The following is a 26,007-nucleotide window of genomic DNA, read 5'->3' on the forward strand; positions in this document are numbered from 1 at the left end:
TTACTGCCTATCAGACTCTGCATTTGTGGTTGTAAAGTGATAAAGATTTTATGACTAGTGGTTTATATCAGAGCAGTACAGAAGCAAATAGCTACTGATTCGTGTAACCGGGTCCATGAAATTAATACTGAACACACACAAACTAACAAAAATTTGAATGTCTTAATTTAAAATATATACTTTAGGGGTTTCATGTTAGGTAAAAGAAAAATATACAAACGCATATACATGTTTTTCAAAGTAAAATACTAATGTTGTGTTATAAATTATGAGGTTTTACGGCTCTTATTTGCTTCCGTAACAGAACCTTCAAATACCCTTATGTATGTTTTTGACTTACTTGGCAAACATAGAGACGTTTTGAGAGTATGCTCAGTTTAAAGTGATGCATACATACACTCAACTGACACACAGAGGTTGGGGGTGGGAGTGTTGCCCTAGAGCAAAATTTGCAAACGGGACACACTTTCAAACATTCTTTATTCAGGTTGTACAAGAGTTCTATTAACATTTTATGAATATACTAAAGTAGAGTATATTAAAGTCTTTACAGATGCATTTAATGCTGGTTAAAAGAATCCACTGAGAATCTCAAGGCAACAGTAACATACAGGTTAAAAGTTTTGCCATATCTACACGTAGCCTATGCACACACAGAACTACATTATACAACAGGTTCCGTCTCGAAAATATGCGAAGGACAATAAAATTGATTCTGAATGAAGCTAAAATTTGAAACACGCGCACAAAACATACACGACACGTATGCCTTTCTGCTATTTGACCCACACACCCACAACAAAAAGCTGCATTACTTTAACTGCTGCAGCTGAAAAGTTAATTCTTCCACAGATTGTTTTCAGATTATTTTTTCTGCACTATAACCAAACAATGATAAAAAATAAATAACTTTTTAATATATTAATTTGATTGTTGAACTTACTACAGCAACATCAGCTCATTGTACTAATTGTGACAATACAATACAACATTTGTTTTTGCAAATCATGAAATTTGTGATTGTTATATGGCTCCAAGTGTCAGCACATTTAAATAACACCATCTGTGACAAAAAGAAACATTTTGATTCACTCTATACTGGAAACCCTTACACCACAAAACATTATTGTGACCAGTCCCTGTTGTGGTCAGTAAACATTTTAGAACACAAATGCACAAACAGTTTGCAACCTTTAAAGTTGCCTCTCAGCCACAATCACAACGGCTATAATTAGCTTCACAGAGGTTGTATTTTTTCCTATTTTTTATTTTTTTTTTGCAATATACCAGAGTGGGTTGTAAACTGATGCTAAAATAAAACTGTAATGTCTGAAACGGTCTCCTTACTAGCAGGTCAGCAACTTCTTATTTAGCCAGCAGAGGGCGGTGGAGATCTTCGGGAAATAACTGGTCATCTTTCAGGAAGTTGCTCACACGTGTCCAGTTGCATCCTGAAGCTCCTCTCTGATGGTGTTGAGCTCCACTATCGTATCATTGAGCACAGTTGCCACTACCTTTATCTCCCCCACTATCTCTTTCTTGCAGCCTTTCTTCAGCTCCCTGGAGTCCTTGAGGAAGTACTTGTCCATGCCTTTGAAGAGTCCTTGCAGCGAGACCACGGCCGCGTCTGTAATCTCTGTCGCTCTCATGACAGGCGAGTCGACTAAGCTGATCATCTGCACGGCCCTGCGGATCTCCCAGTCTTCTGAGTAATGTTGGGTGCCAGACCTGAGGAAGGGGTGGCCACGCAGTTTGTATACGCCCTGATTGATGAAGTGGAGGATCTTCGCAATGTCCAGCAGGTGAGTTTCATACTCTTGCAGTACCTCCTCCACCTAAGGAAGGAGACGGACAGACCACAGAGATGGGTTAAACATGGAGAAAATCAGTAGACAGTTAAACCCACTGACTATACAGCATCACTCTCAGCTTACCTTCTTCCGGTCATGCATGTTGTTAACATTATCCGAGATGGCTGCAGAGGCCGAGGCGATTCCCCCAGCTGTCGCCACACCTACGCCCACAGCTGTAATTACTAGCGAGGCACCGAAGGTAAAGGGCGCCAGAGCTAAGCCGGCGATGGCCGTCACCCCGCCCACAGCTGTGGTGGTGCCGCCAGTGATGCCGGCGATCTTGGCTTTGTGGTGGAAGCTGCTGATGTCGTCGGCGATGGCGTGCAGCGTGATGATGGACTGCCAGAGGACCTCAGCTCGTTCGGTGAAGACCTTGTTGAAGAGGCGCAGGCCGTGATGAACCTTGTTCGCCAAGGTGGTGAATGACCTGGGTTTTAAATGGGAGCCAGAGCAAGGATATGCTTGGTAAATATAGTACAGATTTTACACAGGAGAGCTTGAGTCTTAAATCTAATAATACGTCTGGTTATAATAAGTAGTGGATGGCAAGTTTGAACAAACCGTTACTTATTCTTATTTATCCAGTATTAAATTAAAACTACTGTAACTGTTTCAGCTCCACATTTAGCTGAATTGTTGTCGCCTATATGGACAACATTTCTTCAACCTAACTATATCCTTCTGATCACATATTCCAACTTAAAGATATTTAGATCTGCGTATGTCCATATAGTGGGAGTGACTGGGGCACCGAAACGCAGCCTCTAAATAACACATTATCTGCTGCGAAACTCGTTCATTTCACCAATATTTTGTTATGATGTGCTAGTGCTATTCCCCGTTGAGTCCAGAGTTACCTGTTATCATCATCTGGTCTGTAGGTTGACCTACTAATCTCTGACCTGGATGATGTCATCTCTGAGCGCCGCGCGCACCTGCGACGGTTGGCTTGTTTACCTGTAATTTGCCACTGCTAGTTTTTTTGCAACATGGCATTTTCCAATTCTGAGGTTGTGGATGACGACTTTGTTTATGATGGACGTCCTTACCATGAGCTAGAGTATACGGATGAGGAGCTCGCTGAAAGGAGGATGCAGAGGCAGAGAGAGGAACAGCTGGCCAAAGAACAACAAACCACTGCACGTCCGTGAACAGATAACAGGTAACTCCGGACTCAACGGGAAATAGCACTAGCGTATCATAACAAAATATTGGTGAAATGAACGAGTTTCGCAGCAGATAACGCGTTATTTAGAGGCTGCGTTTCGGTGCCCCAGTCACTCCCACTATATGGATATACGCGGCGCTCCACTGGAGCTAAATGTCTTCCAAAGGACTCCAAATGACACCAAAGTTATATGGGTGTAAACAACCATATTTTATGCCAGAAATAAGGTCCAGGTTGCAAAATATGGTAGTTTCCCTTTAACTGTTTTCATGGACTTGATCAGCTACATATGCTCACATGCCCCCAAAACATCAATCATAATAGAGCCTTTTGGAAAAAATGGTTCTGCCCATTATGGAGCGTTGAATGCTGCCAATAAATCTAACAGAAGTTTTTCTCCAACTTTTCTGACAAGACTGAATTCATTCAGTAGAAGGAGATGACCAACATGAAGCCATGTTTTTTCACAACACTGCCCACGTCGATTTCAGGTTGGTTCATCTTTTCAAACTGTTTGACCAACTGGTTGTTTTGCTACCTCCATGTTTCTGTCCTTTTTGGAATATCATCACGTCACCTGATGTTTACCCCAAAAGGAGCAAATGATCAGATCAAGTGTTTACATGGTTATTAGTGGTAATATTTTCCTACTGAATGGATTATCCAAAGTTTGCACCACCCTCCTGAATCAGACCAGACCAGTGTGTTCTGACTGAGGAGGTTACATGAGACATTCTCATTGTGATTATTAGTGGAATACCAGTGTCCAAGTAGACACACTGATTGATCTTTAATAGACGATTAGTAGACGTACTTTGACTCGTCCTGTTTGTTCTCCTCATCTGATGGCACCTCATCCCATTCTGAAACACAATCAAGCAACAGGTTAGAATGAGATCCAGAAGTCTTTCTTTTTATTTCTCTTTCTCTACTTGTCGGATTTGGACTCACTCTCCACTGTGTACCACCACTCCATCAAACTGTCAGTGTCCTGTGGAAAATAAAAAGGTTCACGTGTGAATCCCAAATTAAACTGTGACACAGGATTTCTGCATAATCAGTGTCCAAAGAAACTGACCCCTTCGTCTTCCTCATCATCCAGACCTTCTAAAGCTTGTTCATCCATCTGAGCAGCAACCCACTCCGCCTGAGGCACAAACAAACCAGAGCATGCGTCATACGCGCTACATACTTTACTAATATATTCACACGGATTAGTCATCAAAATTAAGCATGAGTTAAAGCCTTTGTGCGCATTAAGCTTTTTCAAGGTCATAGCTGCTGGGTTTGTCATCTGGAACGCTACCCAGCCGAACCGGTCTGGTCACAAGTCAAAGGAATGTTTCTGCAGAGATAACCAAACCAGCAGTGGAAAACAACATTTCATCATGTCCGCCTGTTTCTCTAGCTGTGTAAACAGTGACAGGACAAACTGTTCAGATGAAATTATTTAATCCTGTGTAATAGTCGATCTCAGGTTCTGTCATCAGCTGCAGTGACATGAATACAGAACATCCATAGCGCAACAGTATTCCATCCTTCTGATCAAAGGTTGTCCATGAAGCGCATCAGGTCAGAGTTAGCGGAAATTTGAAACTAAAAATATGTTATCGACTGGTGTGTTGGTACGCCGTAAACATGTCCCTTGATACTTAAAGGTGGAGGAAGTAAAGCTGAAGCTAAAGATAACTACTGTCTGATGACGATTTAATCTGAGGATTAAAGACATTTAACCGAAATCAGTGTCTGAGGAATCTAAAGCCTTTTTCACACATGATTTCTGGACTTGATTATCTGAACTATTGATGTATAACACATGCAGCAGACAACTGGAGATTGTCTGCTTGCTTTGCGTTATTAATAGTCTCATGGCACATCGTCAACGTCGTCAACACGCAGACTCGATCTATGCAAATTCCCCTGACAATTACCTCCTCCATTCATTCATGGACTCAACCAGACGTTATCAGACTTTTCATTGGAGACACTTGGGTAAACTGTTAACTGCGTTCACACATACAGCTCCTCTGAGTGATGTCCAGATTGCATGACAGTAAGTAAATTAGTCGTGAACTCACCTGAGCTGCCTCTGACAGGAAGTCACTGGACGTGGCTCCTGGTGGATCTTCACCCTCTGCATACATGGCTTTGCCCTGGTAAGACAAAGACACTGTGAAAAGGGAGAAAACGATCCGACAGTATCCCCCCTCGTGATGAGAAATAAGTCGAGACTCACTTTAGCCTTGTGTTTTTTGAGGCCTTTGAGCTTTGACGGCTTCTTCTGTCGGAAAGAAAAAAGCATGAGCTATATTAAATAAGTCCAAACAAAGCAGTGAAGTAAGTTAAGATCATGCGAGTGGCATGAGTACCGATTTGCAGGAATCCACTTCATCTTGTTCGCTGTCACCTGTGTCTTCAGGACTTTCGAAGTCTTTTCCTTTCATATCATCCTCATAAAATGGATCCTGCCAAAACCACAGAAAACAATCACTCTAAATAATCTAACAAGGTGCTATACTGATGTTTGAACATTAAACCATGACTAAACATACCCTTGATGCGTGCTGAGCTGCGTGGTGGCTGAACCCAATTGGTTCATCCTGTCCATTTGCCATCCTAGTTTTGCGTGGCACAGGAATAGGAGCTTTGTGTTTGAAATTTTTCTAATGGAGAAAAACAGAATAGATTGTAAAGTATGTGCAATGGAATAAAACCAAAAGCTAACAAAGTGGCTCTGTTCACAGATGGATTCTTCAATCTGACGCAAATCATTTTAATTCCAATTTAACCATTTATCATATCTATCATCATTCAATTCAATTCAATTTTATTTATATAGCGTCAATAACAATACAAATCGTCTCAAGACGCTTTACAAAAACCCGGCCTGAAACCCCCAGAGCAAGCCTGAAGGCGACGGTGGCAAGGAAAAACTCCCTTTTTACAGGAAGAAACCTCGAGCAGAACCCAGCTCATATGGAGGGACCCATCTGCCTAAGGCCAGCCGGGTATCCGGTATCATATATGTGTTTACATGCCTCCAAGACAGCAACCATAATAGAACTCTTTTTACATATTCGGCCTGTTCAGACTTTGCATTAAGATCCGATCTGGGAGATCCAATTACGTAAAAGACAGGTGTGAACACCCCCAAGGCGAACTGAGATCGCATTTGAGAGATCCGAAACTATTTAATGAGTACACGAGTGTGATTCTGTGTTAATTACTGATGCCGTCATGTTGCTGTATGAGGAGCTGCGTGTGGTATCTCAAACACCAGCGTCTTTATTTAACTTTATTACTGGAGATTACGGTGCATATGGAAGCTTCCAGGGTTGGATTTGTAATCTGAGTTTTGTGCAGGTCTAACTAACGTCATGGTGGAGATCAGTAAATAACAACTTAATGTGTGTGTCCAAGTCATGACGCACCCACATAAAACAGCACTGTTTATGGTTGTGGAGCAGTTGTAGTAAACCATTAGAGACAGTAGCTGTTACAATATTGTACTGCTCCCCAGATGATGTTGGTGTTTACATGAATACTGTATATTATTGTAACATAGTGTAACAGCTATTGTCTCTAATGGTTTACTACAACTGGCATTAACCGCATGTTATGTTATTTACTTCTCTTGTCAGTGGTTTTAATGTTGTGGCTGAATGGTGTATAATTATATGGTGGCTGTATTGAAAGGTGTGAAAGCACCGCCAGTTGTTGAGTTAAGGGTGTGAAATTCACGTAGAGTTCATCCTCTGCAGGTAGGAGGATATGTTTCTCCATGGTTACTTTGTCAAGAATGATCGGTTGTTCTTTTTGTTGAATCACATGATGTTACTGCTGATAATGACTGCTACCACTGTTACACAACACTATAAAAGTACCGGTTTGCAGTCCTCCATGCCATTCAGTTCTTCATTGTCCAACTCGTCTGCCGAGAAGCTGCTCTTCTTTTTCTGGAGGCTGGATTCATCCAGCGTGTTCTCCTAATTAAAAAGAAATAAAACCAATTTACAGGTTTAATGAATCAAAGCCGTTTGTTTCATCCCACACCATTTTACACCCAGACATTTCACAGGAATCCGTATCTACCTTAGAACTTCGACGGCTCCAACGTGACGGTTTAGTCTTTGCTGGTTTCTTCTATTGATGAAAGAAAAACAAAACGTATTAAGTCAAGCACATAATAAAATATCTAATGAAAGATTGAGCACTAAAGGAAATAAAGTTACAGGTTTGCAGTCGCAGTCATCTTCTTCTAGTCCTTGGAGTGTTTTCTGTAAGAGCTCGTCATCCATGGAGGCGGCCTGAGCAACATATTCAAAACAGTTATTGTTGGAAGGCAACGCCAACAGCAGAAGAATGGAAATAATAAGAAAAATACTACCTTGCTAATTAGCTGAAGATTCCGGGCTTTTATTTCATCTATGTCCTCAAACTCATCATCCTATGAATAATTTGAGTATGAATACATTTTTTATACACAGAAAAAGTAGCCATATACAAGCCACCACTGTTACATGGTGTAGTCTGTTACCTGGGCCTTCTTGTGCGGCGTGTAGCCATGTGCACCCAAAATTTCATCAGGTGACTGCTCCTGAGGAAAAACATTCCAAGCATACAACACCGCTTAGACATCCTCATACCGGGAACACAGCATACGAGCAAAGAACCACCTGATTCACGGCCAACATACCTTTGAGCCTTTGCGAGGCGTGTATCCGTGTGCTCCCTTTGGTTCGTCATGTTTCTGGAGAGAGAAGTATTTTTAAAGTGATAAGCAAAGTTTTTTTTATTTACAAAGCAGTAAAATATAAACAATACAAAAGATGTCAAATACCTTTTCCACAGTGATGGCAAATCCTCTGTGTGGCACAAACTTGATTTTCATCTTCTTTTTACTCTTCTGAGGACAGAAAAAATAGATTGTGTTAATGAATGTATAGCAGATTATAAACAGGCTGTTGTAATAGGCTTGGTTTGGTTCATTGACATTAGAATGAAAAACAAAAACAAATTCATTGTGTCAACCTCTTCATGCTGGTCTTCCTCTCCTTCCTCCTCTTCAGCTCTGCCTTTTTCCAACACTGTGCCCTGTAACACACCAAGCATCACACAAGGTGACATGTTAACCATTGCGGAAGATTAGCTTTACCGCAGTATGTCATTTCTGCCACTAGGGGTCGCTGAGCAGAGACATAGTAAAGTGGGAGCACGGAAGTCGTCGTCGTCATCTTTGTCGATGAAAGTCTCTCTGACGTGAATCAGAAATCAGGATCACGGACAAAATAACATATTAAAGTGTTATTCAGGTTAGCTAGTCACATTATGTCGATGACATAGCTGTAGACACCGTTAGAAATAAACATCACTTTAGCTAACACACAGTATTGTACTCATACAGCTTGGGGTAACTAACGCCATGTGGTGAATTCAGTGTTTCCCTTTCTCAAAAAAAAAATCTATGATATGTTATCAATGAGCGTGTTGGACGTCGTTGGACACCATGGAACATATTTTGGAAAAAAACAAGTACAGCAGGCATTGGCGAAAAACAAACTGTTTTTGTATTCCATTTGAATTGAACCATGAAATGTACATGACAAGAAAGTACAGGAAAATTGGAGTTTATCATGGTGATGTCACCAAAGCCAAAATGGCCGCCACTCTGACCCATATCCAAAAAGTATTCTAATTCCACTATTATCTGTCCATCTATCTTGATCTTCACTGGCTCTGGGTAGCTTGTGGAGATGTCACTTCCCGTACTGTGAAATTGTCGGTACAGTACGTACAGTTTTACAGCAAACCACAACTTTTAGTGTGTTTTCACACCCTAGTTGTGCTTTATCTACAGTAGAGAACAGAGGATCCACATTTATTTGATCAGCTGAGCACAGATCGTACATTACCTCTGACCATCGCCGTATGATGGAGTTTTTCTTGCCTCCAATTTTCTTACTGACGTTATCCTCCTATCACAGAGAACAGGTAATCAGTGCTGTGTGAAATACGTCAGGCATATTGGTATTGCATCAGTTTGCCTCACTGACAACAACAGAAGATGGATGGAGATGAAAATTTGAACGTACATTTGAATCTTGACTTAAATGTCCATTCGTGGGCTTTCCCTCTGACATAAAGGAATTAACTGATGCTCTTCGAAGCAACTGATTGACTTTGGTCTTCAGAGGTTTCTTCTGGTGACAGAAGAGGGGGTTGTTAAAGAGATCATTTACGAATGAGGTTCGTAAATACAGAAATAAGACCGTTACAAAAGACATACTTTGTAGTCCATGCCGTCGTCCTCAGTGTCTCCTGCAGACTCGTGCTTGTCCGACAAATAATCCTGAAAAACAAGCATCACTATTGAAGAGAGCACTGTTGTGTTTCAGATCAACACATCGATGACTTGTCTTTATTGAACTGAGGCACATTATTTTGGTCAGTTGATTTTGAAACAAGAAGCATTTGTTTTGTCTTTACAAGTCCAGTTCTGATCACGAGTTATTTTGGTTGACTTGAGATAACAAAGCTGGTTTTCTTGTGATAAGATTCATTCATCACTATTTGGAGAAAACAAAAGGCAGATTTCTCAACAAGATAATTTATTTTAAGAATATGACTTTTGTTTTTTAAGATCACTGGTTATTTTCAGAGAACTTGAAAATAAGGGTTAACTTGATTTCAACTGTTAAGTTTTCTGTAATAAGTGTCGGGTAAGATCTATAACTGAACTAATGACAAGGACTGATCTGGATGCTTCCATCAGGGCCTTTCTGGCTTTGTAACACATATTAAATGATGTGAAAGGGTCTTTTCTAACCCAAACATGATCTTCACCCAAACCTAACCCCAATAGTTTCAGTGTCTAAACCAGACTGCAGCTGGAAACTTGACGGAATTAGGCTTGGACCTTTGAGTTTCCCACTCAAGACGAATCATTTTTTTATCTAAGTTAATTTTATTTGTTCTTCAGAGAATGGTGCTTCCTCTGTTTTCTTCACTTTGTTCCTTTAGCGAACATGTTTTCTGTACCAGCCCTGAATGTTACCTTTGACGATTTCCGTGGCAGTGTACTGCTCCTCCTCTCCTTTGAGTCATCAGGAAACTTGTCCTAAAACAAATAATCACAAATACAGTGAACCAACATGCAGACACACCAACAAGGCGGTTCTGTTACATGACTTCATTTACCTTTGAACCTCGTCTGGAGATCAGGGACATTCTGAACTTCTTGTCCCTTTTCTGTAATAAATGTTTACACTTCAGTTGAAAGTACATGCAAGACAATATACACTGATAACCACCAGAATGAGTGATGAGTGACACACAATACCTTGTCGTGACTCCCGGTGTTGTCCTGGTCTTCACCACTACCTCCATCAGAATCCATCTTTGACTAAAAGAAAGGTTATATTTTTAGCGTCATTTTCTGTTTAAAAAGAAATAACGCTAGTTAGAAGAATGAATTGTTTCTGACCTTCATTGACTCCCTCCGTAGTTTAAATTTTCCAGACTTGAATAAAAAAAAATAAACACATAACACATTAGAATGTGAATTTCCACAGAGAACATTGGTGTAGTATCTGCCAAACATACAAAGCTAAATTGTAATTTTTTTCTTACTGGTTTGAAGTCAGCATTAAGTTCAGGACTGTCCTCAGGCCAGTCTTCCACACACTGCTCCTGTTTGAAGATTTTGGCAAATTTTTTTATTGACACATCTAGATATTTTCATAGTGATCCGAGCATACAATGTGTTTGCCATGGTAGCAAACCAGCAGGGCATATGCAGGAAACATTTTCCTTGTCTATTGTCACACTGAAGTCTTCCAGGGCCAAATATAGCATTCAAGTTGGCTCCAAAGGCAAGTCAATCCCCATAGACTAACACATTAAAATGTCCAAGTTCACATTAGAAAGAAAAACAGGTTCACAACCTGGTACGAAAAATACTATTTTGTTTCAGCATCTAATTTGAGCTACAGGCTCAAAAGTCCATAACTTACAAAAGGTGTGGCCATCTTAAGTGACAGTTGGGGGCACATATAAGTTGCTAGCTGTCTGTCTAGATGTAACTTGCTTGCATTAGCTCCACCTATTTGATCATTTTGAATCAGCCGGGAGTAGGAGGGCGACGAGCAATCCCACAATGGTGGCGGCCAGAGCAACCCACACTGAGCTTCAAAACTGTTGTTTAGAAAGCCTATGGGTGATGTCATGGAGGGTTTGTCCGTTTTTATATACACTCAACGGCAACGATCCAGTAATTAAACTGCTTCCATGTTATTTACATACCAACATAACATTACAAGTGTGTATTATTTAAACATACCTGCCCAATGAGCAGGACGTCCTCGAGGACAACAAAGTCCTCTGGATCCGCTGGTTTATTTTCCTGTGGGGGAGAAAAATTAAGTGTATAATTGCATGCACTTTCCACGCATGAACATTTAAATGGTTTGTTATTAGTTACAGCAATACAAATGATTAATCTTAATTAGATCTAAACAATATGCATACCCGAGTCTTTGGTTTGTGCTGAATAACTGGTTTTGGGAGAGGACTTAAGACTGGTTTAGGAAACGTTTTTGGTACGTTTGGCTTAGGTTCAATCTAAACACCATCCAGACGAAACAAATGAGGGTATTAAAAACACGGTGTATACAGCATACAGCAAATCAGTGACAAGCAGGTAGTAGATTAAGATTATGTTCAAGTTTTAGACCTACAGGGACTGCGGGCTGTGGAGGCTTTTCTGGTTTTGGAGGCTTTTCTGGCCTGGGAGGCTTTGACCTCAGTCTAGTTCGAGGAAGTGGCTTTGGTGGCCGTTTGAAAGTCTGCACCTGTAAATTATAATTCATATAAATCAGAGTCAGATTTTAGATGAATCACACAGTATTGAAGGACCCTCAACAGTGCATACTTGCCCGTCAGTTGTTACATACATGAGTCATTTCGGTTGGAGACACACTACCGGCCTCACTGAAGGGAGTCGGTTGAAAAATATCATGTTTGGTTCCCTGAGGGCTTGTCAAGACAACCTCTTGTGGCCTGAGGAAAGTCTTTGGACGGACGGGAGGAGGAGGAGGTTTTGATGCAGTTTTCTGCAACAGATCTGGCGTCGATAGCTTCATTTCTGTCAGACTGTTAAGGAACGGTGTAGAAGCCTTAGTGCTGGGGGTTGCCTCAAATGTATCCCAGTTGTCAGTCTTTGAGGGAAGTGGTTGAAAGATGTCTGGAGTCCCACTGGAAGTATCCTGGAAAGGGTCATAATTTTTTGAGGGAGTGGGTCCAAAGGGGTCATCCAAACTTGACACGTCTTGGAACAAATTCCTTGTAATTGGGCTCGGGAATGGCTCGACTGTGTTTGTGGATGGAGTTGAGAATACATCAAACATTTCCTTAGAAGATGAACGGAAGTGGTAATAATCTTCAGTAGAAGTATCTTCACTTTTAGCTGATAGTAACGCATCTGCTTCTTTGGTTGGGGCAGTGTAAAATGGGTTTTCCACTGTCGGGTCTGTAGACCGGAAAAGATGATCCTCATTGTTTGAAGGAGATTTGAACGGATCCACAAAAATACTGGGAGATTTATCAAGGAGGTTCACCTCCTTAGCACTTGCAGCAGGGAATGGATCTTCTACTTTAGCAGGTTGGAAAGGATCCACCACGTCACGTTTAAAGAGGTCAGAGCTCTTTGACTGCAGGGTTTGGAAGAGGTTCTGCGTTTGAGCTGGGTTTCCATTAAATAAGTCTGGGGAACTCGGGGTTACGTCATGTAAATGACCATTGGCAGCAGTGCTCGGACCCAAGAGGTCTTGCTGATGGTTGTGGGTCTGGAACAGGTTGTTGTGAGGTTCAGAATAGTTGCCCCCATTTTCCACAGTCTTATTTTCAGAGTCACGATCCAGAGGTGAGCTTTGACATTCAGGTGGGGGGCCAAAGATGGAATCTGAAGTTGTCCTTCCCTCGTCGTGCATCGAGTCACCGTTGCTGCCTGATTCCTGATGGAAGAACAACAGGTCAACTAGGATGTGTGCAGAAAGAGCAGCTCTTATGGTAATATTGCAAATGAACTGTACCGTACCTTGTGATAGTTATAGAAAGGGTTCATCCTGGCTAAACTACCATCAGATCCATTCTGATTAAAAGAGAAAGGAAAATGAGACACGAGAGGAAGTGGTGTAAGTGACACATTCCTCAAACTATGTTGCGCGAGAATCCAAAAACATACCGTTCTGAAAGAATGAGACAGATTGTTTTACATCTATTTGACCCATTTATTTACGATAACCGCACAAGAACATGCACTGGTTTCTACTTTATCACTGTGACGGACGTATTAACCGAAAGGGCTGGTCAGACAGTCTCTTTATGCACAAACACGCCTTCGAGTTGTGAAGACGTGACAGTGCCAGAGTGATTAGACGTCTAAAGAACAAAACAAGGGAAAGGGTGTGGATTCACCTGTGACACAGAAGAAAGAAGAGCCTTATCCTTCGTCTCCAAACCATTCTGAGGACAAGCAGATTTAGAAGAAGGTGAACACCAGTGTCGGCTATTTGTGTGGCAAAGGTAAATGGTAAATGGCTTGTATTTATAGAACGCTTTTCTGCCTGCTGACAGTCACGATGTCACATCTACCCATTCGTTCACACATTGACACACCAGTGACAAGGACTGGGAGCAACTTGGGGTTCAGTTTAATGCTTAAGGACACTTTGACATGTGGTCAGTACGCTAACCCCCTCTACCTACTGAGCCACAGCTCCCTCACAGTTGAGCACGTCAGATAAATCTTTATCTTTGTCTTTATTGTTCCACATGTGTTGTTGTTTTTTTCTCACCTGCCCCAAGTGTTGTCCATGGTTGTCGGTGACGTCTGCAGCAGCAGAAAACCACTCACTATCCTGTTGACCAAAAGACAGTGGAGATAACAACGGATTTATGCAGGCAAGCATGACAAGCCTTCATGCATGAAGCTCTCGGATACACCATGTGACACTTGGCAAAAGAAATGCAAACAAAAATTTGAAGACTTCTTCCGTAATTTTCAACACTTTTATTCAGTGTTTTTAAACAACAGAACTTGAAGAGTCTTTAAAATGACCGCTGAAGTACCAGCGGCTGCAGCTAATGCGTGTGCAGACCTCAAAGCTGCCGTTATCTTGGTGTCTGACCTGTTTGTTTCGAGAGTCGTTCATAGACGATCCGCTGGATTCAGACGTGGATGAAACAAGAGTCTGAGGTGGCAGAAAAAGTCAAAATGAAATAAGGAAGGGAGGAAGAGGCTGAATCTGTGCATGGATTTTGCGCTGTGGTGGTTTGTGTGTTTTCACTCACCGTGTAGCGTGTATGGAAAGGGCTCTGGGATACCCTTTTTAGCATATTTTGCATCTTCACAAGACTCTGAAAACACAAGAAGGAACTGTATTAAAAGGGCCCACTTTTCTACCTGGTATTGTTCAAGTCGCTCTGTAATGAAACCTCTTCACTTCCCTAAAGTATGTCAACAGAGGACTGCTTTCATTTCACATAACACGTGACATATTGCACTTGATTTTAAAGTTAAACAGTAAAAAAAAAAAAAAAAAAAAAAAAAAAAACATTGGATATCAAATGTTTTAATGAAACTTATTGCATAAGAGTGTGCAGGGTATAAAAAGTACTAAAATGCTAAACAGGGCTGAATACTAGTTTGCAGGTAATAGTTTATTTCTATTTAGAAATTAGAAATTGAATTAGACTAAAAGAAAGAAACTAACCACCATACGATTTCTTTGATTCTTTCCATTTCCAGTGGTGAAGGGTGCTATCCGCAACAGGAAGTTACTTCAAAAATAATACCTGGGTCTTTGTTGTACAGTACTTGTATTTTTACTGTATTTATTTACAGTTGCTTAAAAGTAGCACTATCATATGTTCAAACTACATTATGTAAAGCATATTTACAACATTTCCTTAGACATAAAGGAGTTCTCATGATGGTTTCTTTGGATGATACTAAATAAATTAAATGTATGTATATATATATATATATATATATATATATTAATGGAGTACATTCAGGAATTCAGAACATCTGACATTATGAAATTCTGGGTTTGACCAAGCCAGTCTGTTTACAAGACACATGCCAGCAAAAAAAAATGCCAACAACAGTACGGAGACACCCAGCGTCCCACACAACCTGAATGGTTGGCTTGTATGTCTGTTTGATTATGATGATAAACCCTCCCAGCACGAACACAATAAACACAAGTGGAAGATACATATTTTCCACCGCAGAGACAATTTGAAAGTACTCACAGGCCGCCTTTCCAAAGATGCAGTTTCTGCTGGTTCTGTGTTCTCCCCATTTTCGGCCCACTCCACACCATTCGCCTAACAAATGGAAAATAAATAATGTGAATATGTCTCAGGCACTGAAAACTAATTTTAAACTCCTGCATGCTAAAATTAGTTTATAGTCGCACAGAGTTGATTTCATTTAAAGAATACAAAGTTGACTTACCGCAGCTGTATCTTCCTTCATGATGAGTGGAGTTGGTTTAATATTTATTTTTTCTCAACAGTTTCTCACCACTGACTTTAACCAGGCGGATATTACCGTTTTTCTCGTGTTTAGACGCATCAGTACGTCTTCACAGGACTCGCGCTTCTAATTATGTCCCATTCTGAGTCACCTGTGTCAAGTGTGGCGAATCCCTCAACTTCCTGTATGAAAATTTCAAAATAAAATCAATCACTGCACACTGGTTATCTGACATTACATAAAACCGTTGTATGAATGAAAGCAGCTACTTTGTATGTGTCTTCACATGGAAATCTGCTTATCAGCTCACTCAATACAAATAACCAGTGTAGAACTTGTTTGAATTTCAACACGCTACAATTTCTTCTTCATGAACTGCACCAGAAGACAAAGTCAGAGATTATCAAACAAATACTATATATAATAATCATATATTATAATAACACACAAAAACAAATTGATTTCCCAGAGGCCATTTTTGTATTTGCGAAGGTTAGTAGTAGACACGACTGGGACAGATCAACCTGGCCAGCTGCTAGCAAGTGGTATGTCAACTGGATGTGGGTCTGGCAATGATGGCACTGTTTATATTATGCCATGCCATACCACCACCCCACTCCAATTCAATTTAGTCTTTTAGATTTTATAGCAATTAAGTTCATTCAAACTCATTGGACTTCCCATCTTTTTGCAATGCAGATATCTGAAAATAGAGTCCATCTTTATGAATCCACACAAGCATCTCATTGATAATTCGTGGCTTTAAGTTTGTCATAGCTGTTTTGTTACTTATTTTTGCTCCAACAGGTAGGAGCTTCTTAATTCACTTTTATTTTGAAGTCGTATTCGCATTATTTCCGGCCTTTCCCGATTGCTCTGGCTTGACGCATTCGTTACCTTTTCCCCCGAGTATTTTCATCTCAATGCGAACCGACCGGTTGTCCTCTCCCAGGCAGACTGGGCGGAGTGGTCCAGGTGTGTTGATGTGCTGAAGTGCAACAAAAACACGAGGAATCTCTGCATATTGTTTTCATGATTGACACCCACTTTAAACATAATTGGCTTCCAGTGAAAGGCAGCCACAGGCACCAGATAAGTCGTTTGATCCGTATATCCGAATAAACATTAACCTCTACCTCCAAAAAAAAAAAAAAAAAAGAAAAGAAAAGAAAAAGAAAGAAAGAAAAATCTGCTATTAGGCGAACATTTTGAGCTTCTTTATTCGTCTTCCCTTCAAAACTTCAAATGAACTTTTCTGGTCTTTTCTTTTTTTGTTGTTGTTGTTAAAGCAAACCCCAGTGACCTTATGAGAATCAAACATAGCTATGCTCACGTCCAAGATAGACAGTCAGTGATCATTCCAAGCCTAAAAATAAACATGGACATCGTTTGCATAAGTATGCAAACTCCCTACTCACTGTATGGCACAGACAGTGTAATAACATTATTTGTCCAGCAGGTGGCAGAAGCTACCGGGACATTTTTTTAAATTTTTTTTAACTGGACCACAGGGAGTCAAATTAGTTCAGGGGCCACATAAAAACTCAGTGTGATCTCAAGGGGGCCGGACCAGTACCAACACAGCACAATAACCTAAGGACATCTCCAGATATTTTTTTAGTTATTTTGTTTTAGTGCAAAGTAGAACAAGTAAATTATGAAAATGTTAACACTGAATGAACTATCCATGTACAAAACATTTTATGAAGAACCTGCAATTTCTTAAGAAAAAAAGGTGCAATTTCAACACATTGCTGCCATATGCTGTTTAGTTCTGGGTCTCGTTGTTATGTCCGCAACTCTTAGGAAATCAGCGCGACCCCTGGTGGACCAATTAGGACTGGCAGTTACTTTTATTGAAAATTTGCAGTCAATGTCCTATTATGCAATTTTCACTCTGCAAATTTATTCCGCGGGCCAGATTGGACCCTTTAGCAGACTAGTTTTGGGTAACGGGCCGTATATTTGACAACTCTGACCTATGCCAATACTGGTTACAAGGTTACAATACCTAAGGACATTTCAACAGGGCAATGTAAAGAGCGTAAGACATAAACAGAATTTAGAAACGATGAAGAAACATGTGGAAATACAAAAAGACAATAATAAGAGAGATTATATGTATTTAAATCTATCATTTTCATGCTGTAGCAAATAAGTAAGTTGTCTATCATTATATTACCGAAATGAAAATGTGTATTATTGAAAAGTGCTACTTCTTTTGTAACCTGGGATTTGAACAGATATTACCGTTGTTACACAGAGCAGCTACAGCGCCGTGTGAGATTTATAAATGGTCCCAAATGCAGCAGAAAATAAGGAAAAGCCCAATAAAGAACTGACTGTTTAGATCAGCCCTGAAGTACGTGGAGCATGAAAGCTGAATGATCTGGGAAGGCCTGGTTACAGTCTGTAGAACCATCCCAGACAATCTGAGAGTTTTCACTGCTTTAACAATAAAACTTAAGGTCTGATTAAAAATGATTCAAAAAGTATTTATTGACTATTAGAGGGGCATGCATTTAGAATTCAGAGGTTATACACAAGTTTTTATGCAAAATAGGTGTTGCAGTTCCAGATACAAACAAGGTGATACAGTGTTTTGCGATATACTGATACCAAATAGAAAAATGTTTTGAATCAACCCAAGAAAAAAAATATATATATATTTTTTGCAGATGCAGTGTAAAACCTGGTTAACTTGAGCAGAAGAAGCATTCTAATGTCTGGAGCTGTTTGTGACTTTGCCATTTGCAAGTACAATGACAAACTTCCCCTACACTGAGTGAAACATGGAAATGCAAAATATGACTGGAAATTCCCTAGGACAGAGATAGGCAAAGATAGGTGAAAGAGAAACCAAAGAAAAAAAAAAAAAAAAAGATTATCCTGGGTAATGAAACATATCGCGTTTTAGCTTTGTCATTTGTCAACAGCTGAATATCAGACCACCACAAGTACACAAGAAAAACGTATGAACAAAAAGAGTTCATGACAAAAAGAGACTATGTTACAGATCTGTAATGCAATGTTAATGTATATGTTTTGATGCAATTTTGTTCATATTTGACTGAGCAATAATACTGAGCAATGTAGAAAAGTGTTCCATTAGATGTCCCGGTAGGCCATAACAGTGAGCCAGCACGAGTAAGGCCTTCCTGTGGCTGTAGCCCTTATTAATGTGTTTCCCTTCAAGTCCAGAGGCTTTGAACAAACAGTCATGTAGTAAGGAGACCTTGTCAGTCAGACACTTTAAAGAACTAGCAACATAATTCCAAGTGATGGGTATGGAAATCCATTCTGCTTACAGTGCCACTTTAAGTATTTGAACCTCTGGGAACAACAGCGAATTTTCACATAAGTCCTTAAAGTAGACAAAGAGAACCAATCAAACAAATGAAACTTAAATATTATGCTTTGGTATTTGTTCATTCAGGAAAATGAGCCCGTATTACATATCTGTGAGGTGCAAAAGTTAGTGCACTTATAGGATAACAAATTTAAGTCCATCTGTTCAAAGACTTTAGTCTTTAAAACAAACCTTGAATTACATGTAAGTAATAAAAGTTTAACAGCTGCTGTCACATGTTTGTAATAGTTCACCAGTGGACCGTATTTTAGGCTTCTCACACTTTGATAAATCACTACCAAGAAGAGGTATGATGTTAAATGAAATGAAAGGGAAACTATAATAAAACCACTGGTCCTTTTTGGGGGGAATTCTGTCTGCCAACGAACAAAGCAGCCCACATGTGGTGTTTTATTTATAGCTGTCACTAGCTGCACCAGTCCCGCCCAGCAAACACAGAGCAGTAGGAGTGAAGATGTTACTCCTAACCAGCGTTACAACAGAAAGGCTCATACACTGTAATTGTGAAATTGTGAATTGTGATTTTGGAAATGAATTACACAGGTCATGATGATCACATTGGCATTTCAGTTAAATATTTTCAAATTAGTTTCTATTCTATTAAAAGCATCACTTTAAGGTAGCTTAACTGGACCAAACTAGATAAATTCCACTAGTCTGTGTGCAAAGGTAGGTGCAGCTGTCCATATAGTGATATGTATTGATGCTATAAAGACTAGAGTTTTACATACAGACCAGATATAAAGCTTTTCTTGTAGGAGATTAAATATTTGTTAGTTGAATAGGTCAAATGAATGAAAACTGTTGTTGTCAATTAGAACATTTACTCTTGACCTCATGTTCGAGTGGCATCTTCGAGCACAAAGTAATTTCATTCACCATAAATCACATGTGTTATCAAAATCGAAAAGATGGCTAGAATTCCCCTCTGAGTGGCACCTGTGAGGGTTTGGCAAAAGAGAAAGAAGAAAACGAAAGCACTGGCTGCAGTTCATCTCAAGTGTCAAAGAGGACACACATCTCCTCTCAGCTTCCTCTGCTTCACTACAGGTAAGTTCAATCAAACAGTTAGTTATATAATACAGTGAATAGCTCCAGTAACAGTAATTGTTGCATAGTTGTTAGTAATAACACTATTTTTTCAGAGTAATATATAAATATAGTTCTTTGTTTGTACATGCCAGCATATACATTTATTATTTAGAATGCTGTAGCAAGTAACCACATAACTAGTATTGTTACTTAAATGCAGATATTGCACTTTATTCAGACATTATTCAGAATTAGCCTGTCACATATGAAACCAGTGAGGGCAGAGATGAGAAGCTGCAGCAAAGTCAGACAATTTGCAGCAACCGTATAAGTCTGTACAGGAAGTTATGGAAATACCCACATCCAGGCTAGGCCCTAATGTCAAATATGGCTATTATTAGGCAATGCTGCTGCTTCAGTTAGGCTACTAGCAGACTGTTGAGCAGATGCCAGCATGGAGAATAGACAGTCATTTGCCATTTGCCTTTTTCTAACCACCGTTTAACTGAGCACATTTAAGAAAAGATGTAAACAGTGTTTCCCTTGTGTGTGGGTGTGTGTGAGGTTTTCAGTATAGTATGTGAATACTTTTGGTTTCATATGTGTATGTGAGAGGCTAAGGGCCCTCATATTAAATAGTGAGTAAAACTAAACTTTTGTATCAAAGAAACATCAAGAAGAATAACAAGAAACTCAAGATTGTTTTCTAATTATTATTTTTTTTTTGTAACCAGATTTAACAGTTTTCTACAAAATGGATGAATCTGACCGGGGTCCTATAGGTGCATATCTGTCTGACAGACTTACACACTTACTTGTTGCTCACCGTTTGTTGCCTCCAAATGACAAAGAAGAGGTCCTACACAAGCTGCAAGGACTGGTGACAAATATTAAATGGAGTCGAGCTGCTGTTGTTGATTTAATTGAAGCTCTTCTAAAGCGGTTTCAGTCAACTTCAACAAACTGTGCAGATTTGTCCTCATGGATGATGGAGATATTGCACTGCATAGAGATTAATTATATTACGTCCAGCTGGAAGTCTACAACAGGGAAGACTCTTATTGAGCTGGTCCAGGACATAACTGTAACAGATGAACATCTCAAGGAGTGTTTAGCTGATGACAGAGAGAAGGAACTCAAGGAAATTCTTGAGGAAATACGGCAAGAAAAGTTAAACCAAATCGATGGAAAGCTTTTAGATGATGTAAGAGATATTGTATTGTCTGTTGATAAAAAGCGTGCTATACAGAATGATGGATCAGAACGGAGCGAACTGAAAAGAGTTTTGGAGAAGCTCTGCTGGGCAGTGGGAAAGACAGCTAAAATCAAACCACGACTGACACAGATGGTGAGCTGGTGTCTCATGGCTCTTTCCAAAACAGGGCGGTTAATTCAAGTTGGCACTGGAGAGGGGAAGTCATGTATTGTGGCAATGTTTGCAGCTTTTCGGGCTATGAGAGGAGAAAAAGTTGACATCATGTCCAGTTCATCGGTGCTTGCAGAAAGAGATTTGAATGAATGGAGAAAATTTTATAAATGTTTAAATATCAGCGTTGACTGCAACGCCAACAAATCTGATGTAAACTTAAAAAAGTGCTATGAATGTCAGGTTGTTTATGGTACTGTAGAGGAGTTTGCTGGAGACTGGCTACGCCAACACTTTCAAAGAAAGGACATATTTGGACAAAGGAAATTCCAGTGTGCACTTGTGGATGAAGTGGACTCTTTAATGCTAGACAAGGGCCATCATGTGGTCTATATAAGTAGTGACATGCCTGCATTGCAACATCTCAACCCACTCCTGGCATTCATATGGGCCACTGTTAATCAGTTCACTAAGATTGGCACAAATACTGTGGGGCCAAAATATCCCTTCCATCACGTTGTTCTTGAAAACACTGAAGACAAAAGTGTTGATGAGTTCACTATTCTACAAATAGCTGAGGACACAGGTTTACTGGCAAAGGGCTCAGTCAATGATCTAAGAAGAAACCCACAGCTATTAACTGAAAAGACTGCAAGTGTTACTGATAACTAGTTGGCTGTGTTCTTTGAGGTAGTAGAGAGGAGATTCCCATCTTGTCAGTTTTCTCTGCACTGCTTCAACAACAATGGAGAATTAGAAGAACTGAACAGAAGACCACAGAGAGGAAATAAAGTCAAACAGAGAGTGTCGTTGGTTTTAATCAAAGGAGGCTTCTGTCAGTACATGTATTCTGACAGTAACAGTCTGCTGGAAGCTGCAGAAGCAGAAATAAAACGTGCTCTTCATTTTACACCATGTGAACTGAGCCATGCTAAAAGTAGATGCTACGTTCCAGGCTTCCTCTCAGATCTGGTGAACTCTAAACTCAAAGTTTGGATTGAAAAAGCATTCCATGCACAAACAATGACAAAAGATCATGAATATATCATGGAGACACATGGAATAGTGCCTGTAGACTACAGCTGCACAGGTGTTGTTGAGAACTACATGAAATGGACAGATGGACTTCAACAATTTCTCGAAATGAAACACAAGTCTAAGTTGAGTGATATGACAGCCATCACAAACTATATGTCCAATGTTGGTTTGCTTCAAAAGTATGAAGATCAGATCTATGGACTGTCTGGGACTCTTGGTCAACAAGCAGAGACTGAGACTTTGCAGAAAATCTACAAAGGTATCAAAACCTGTCAGATCCCTTCGTTCAAACACAGAAAGCTGTTTGAGGTTGAAGGGTTGGTCCTGGAGGATGAAAAAGAATGGATTGAAAAAATCTGCAATGTTATCACTGCACAAATCGAACGTACAGGATATAGGGGCAAAAGAGCTGTGCTGGTCATCTGTGAGACCATCAGTCGAGCCAAACTTCTCTACCATGCTCTAGGAGATAAGGTTCACAACAAAAAGCTTTACATAAACAACAACATGGACAACAGTGTAATCTTTGCCAGGAAGCTTGATGCAGCACAAGTCATCATAGCAACAAACCTCGCAGGACGTGGAACAGACCTTAAGGTTTCTGACTCAGTAAAGTCCGCTGGAGGTTTGTTTGTTCTGCAGACTTTCCTTCCTAAGAATGCTCGTGTGGAGGCACAGGCCTTTGGTCGCACTGCAAGACAAGGATCTCCTGGATCTGCCCAACTCATTGTCTGTTCCAGACATCTGCCAGAAGCACTGCAATTGCAGGTTTTGACAAAGAAAGTTCAGTCCTTACTGGGAAATGTGACAGATTTGATTGAAAATTCCAAGTCAGAAATAAAGATTGTTAAAGAGATCAGAGACAAGTCAGTGGCTGAACAACTATCTAGCTATTTGGAGTGTGACATCCCAGACATAAAGACAAAGGAAGAGCTCTTCAGTCAGTATCTGAATATATTAGATGATGTGTACAAAAGCAGTAACAACAAGCCAGCAGCTTCAGATTTATCAGCACTGAATGAATTTTGGGGTATTTGGCTCCTCACAAACTTTGATGGGAAGGACTCGACTGAAGAGCTGAAAACAAGACTGAATGGAGATCTGGATGAAGCCAGGAAAACACTCAGTCAGAGAGAATCACCCTCATCAAACCTGCACCACTACATTGCCTTTGGAAATACATTTCGTCAAAATGGAAATCTTGCAGAGAGCATCAAGATGTACAGTAAAGCCATACAGAAGGACCACTGTTGGGCAGCCATTGCATATTACAACCGTGCTTTTGCATCTTTGACCCAGCAAAAAAGGCATCAGGATCCAGCCTGCCTTAGTCAAGCTCTGCAAGATTTACAAAATGCATCAAGATCTGTTGAGCTTTACTGTGAACAACTTGAGGTCACTCATAGATACTCAACACAAACCAATGTCCCCTCCAGTGACTCAAACACCAGGTTGGACAAACACATCAGAGCCAGACGCAAAGTGTTGATGAGTTTCAAGGGAAATATTAATGAGGCCATAAAGAAGGTAGACAAGGCTAGAGACTTAGGTGGGAATGTAAAACTACAGGAAAATCAAGTCTACTCCCTGGTTCCAGTAGTGCGTTTTTTTCCCTGGACAGTCCTTTCAACAGAATCAGTCCATGCAGTCTGGTCTGGAGACACTCTGAAGACCTACCAACTCGTCAGCCATCCATCATTTGACATTCTCAATGAACTGAATTGTCTAGAGTCTCTGGGCCTGACTCATGTCTACACCTTAGACACATGGTTCTCTCTGGGTGGCTTTTTCTCAAAGATAGGTAGGACCATTAGTCGACTGTTGAGTAGGTGGGGGAAATTCATGGCCTGAGCAAAACATTTAAGCAAGGAATGCAACTAGTGGTGTGAAGAAATCTTTTTGACAACGAACTTCAGGAAGTAAAGGAATAAAGCATGGTTACAGCTTTCTGTGGGCTTTTAAGTTTGTGTTTTTTTTTTTTTTTTCTACTGGACATACAGTCCTTTTTTCACATTTGTTGTAAATATACGTGTATATAACATCATCATATAATTTGGTACATGTATAGAGTTACATTGTGAAAGTATTCTGCTCAGTTTTGATGATTTTTCTATTTTCTATTTAGTCTGAAAGCCTTTGTTTTTTTTTGCAATTACATGACATGGTAATGTTGTCATACCAATACTGCTAAAACATCTTAAATTTTGGCTTATATTATCACCGCAATGTGATATATTTAATTACACTTTCTGTATTTCTGTAAAACGTTTTATTAAAACAGAGATGGCTAGTTACTTGAAATACACATTTACTATACTGTATTTTACATTTACAGTGTGGCAGTAATGATAATCAAATGGTAAAAGCAGCAAACAACAAGAAATTCACTCTCCAGTTTACAAGACAGGCTGAACATGGACTATAACATAACCAATTCATTACTGCCACTGTTTGGTGTCATGTGATATCATGTGATTTAGTGCTGGGCAGATCGATCCAAATATCGATAATATCGATACCAATTTAAAGAGATCGATACGTAAGTTTCAGTTTCTCTCAATTCATTAAAGAGGCTGTAAACTGACTGTGTTTGTCTAAATGCCGCTGCTGTCACAGAGCAGAGCAGACTCACTTTGCTCCTCCACCTCTCGTGTGTTTTTTGTACCATCACGTGACTCCGTGGCGGCAGGTAACCAAGCAGCGCCCATCACTACCTGCCAGGCCCAGTCAGCAGCAGCGCATCACATACAGCACAGAGACGGAGCAGGAGAATAGCAGAGAGAAAGATTAGAAAGGTTAGATTTTCAGGCCAAAAATGAAACGACAGCAAGTTGTACTATTTGTAAAAAGGCTGTAAGATACAGTGGTAACACAACAAACTTGCATAAGCATAAGGAAAAGAAAATGCAAAGCTATAGAAATGGAGAGAGGAGGCCCCGACAGACCCCCGAAAAGAAGAAAAAAGTGCACTAAAGGGGAGAAATGTTGTCTTATGTTTGTATTGTATTGTACTTCCTTAACATACATGCTACTTGAAAAAACTATTTGATTTACATTTTTTTAGAATATTTGTTGTGGAGTGATAATTCTGTACACTTTGTTTATTTAAGAGAAAGATCCAGAAAGAAGTGCAACGAAGGGAGAGATTTAGTTTTAGAATTGTATTGTTGTTTCTGAATTCTCTGCCTGAAAAAGAATTTGTTTTCATTTGTCCTCAAGTGATTATTTTGTGTTGTTTCTGAATAGAAACTTTTATTGTGATAATAAAGTGTTTTCATTCATTCATCTTCTGTAACCACTTATTCCTGTTAAGGGTCGCAGGGTCTGCTGGAGCCTATCCCAGCTGTCATCGGGCGGGAGGCGGGGTACACCCTGGACAGGTCGCCAGTCCATCACAGGGCTAACATAGAGAGACAGACAAACAAGTATTTTCTATTTAATTATAATCTTTGCCCAAATTCTGTACTGGATTTTTACTGATTAATAATCCAAAAGGCAAATCACAAAATACTTAAACGTCATGAAAATTAATTCAGATTTAGATTGATTAAGATTTATGACGCATCCACCGTAATTATTAAAAAGTATCGGTATCGGTATCTGCAACACTGGCCCTGAATTTACTTGGTATCAGACCAA

General features: G+C 39.9%; 3 protein-coding genes across 5 annotated transcripts; 2 read left to right on the top strand and 1 right to left on the bottom strand.

The window, feature by feature from the left end:
- Window positions 1-463: 463 nt before the first annotated feature.
- On the bottom strand, window positions 464-15,693 carry LOC311489896 (uncharacterized protein). 3 transcript variants are annotated; one of them, XM_084547207.1, is made up of 36 exons: window positions 15,542-15,693; window positions 15,337-15,411; window positions 14,371-14,436; window positions 14,208-14,270; window positions 13,875-13,937; window positions 13,495-13,542; window positions 13,115-13,168; window positions 11,973-13,031; window positions 11,757-11,870; window positions 11,548-11,640; window positions 11,360-11,422; window positions 10,651-10,710; window positions 10,505-10,540; window positions 10,361-10,423; window positions 10,219-10,269; window positions 10,076-10,138; window positions 9,308-9,370; window positions 9,114-9,221; window positions 8,934-8,996; window positions 8,053-8,115; window positions 7,862-7,927; window positions 7,718-7,771; window positions 7,559-7,618; window positions 7,409-7,468; window positions 7,254-7,328; window positions 7,114-7,164; window positions 6,906-7,007; window positions 5,574-5,684; window positions 5,391-5,486; window positions 5,258-5,299; window positions 5,100-5,174; window positions 4,100-4,168; window positions 3,973-4,012; window positions 3,836-3,884; window positions 1,935-2,280; window positions 464-1,835 (listed from the first exon to the last, which is right to left on the bottom strand). In XM_084547207.1, the coding sequence occupies exons 1-36, from the start codon at window positions 15,560-15,562 to the stop codon at window positions 1,431-1,433; spliced, it is 3,990 nt and encodes a 1,329-aa protein (XP_084403333.1). In that variant the 5' UTR covers window positions 15,563-15,693; the 3' UTR covers window positions 464-1,430. The 3 variants fall into 3 exon arrangements, with proteins under 3 accessions (XP_084403333.1, XP_084403332.1, XP_084403334.1); XM_084547206.1 differs by having other exon boundaries at window positions 5,258-5,302; XM_084547208.1 differs by lacking the exons at window positions 15,337-15,411; window positions 15,542-15,693 and adding an exon at window positions 14,793-14,808 and having other exon boundaries at window positions 5,258-5,302.
- Window positions 15,694-20,295: 4,602 nt separating this feature from the next.
- On the top strand, window positions 20,296-22,033 carry LOC311497859 (uncharacterized protein). Its single transcript, XM_084558222.1, has one exon. The coding sequence runs from the start codon at window positions 20,719-20,721 to the stop codon at window positions 22,000-22,002; it is 1,284 nt and encodes a 427-aa protein (XP_084414348.1). The 5' UTR covers window positions 20,296-20,718; the 3' UTR covers window positions 22,003-22,033.
- An 86-nt stretch (window positions 22,034-22,119) lies between these two features.
- Window positions 22,120-25,456, top strand: LOC311486365 (uncharacterized protein; the record flags this gene model as incomplete). The annotated part of the gene is made up of 1 exon (XM_084542178.1): window positions 22,120-25,456. A coding segment is annotated over one exon (2,100 nt), but the record flags the coding sequence as incomplete, so codon positions are not given.
- Window positions 25,457-26,007: the final 551 nt, after the last annotated feature.

This window comes from Chelon labrosus (genome assembly GCF_963514085.1).
Source record: "Chelon labrosus genome assembly, chromosome: 1".
In the NCBI taxonomy this organism is placed as follows: domain Eukaryota; kingdom Metazoa; phylum Chordata; class Actinopteri; order Mugiliformes; family Mugilidae; genus Chelon; species Chelon labrosus.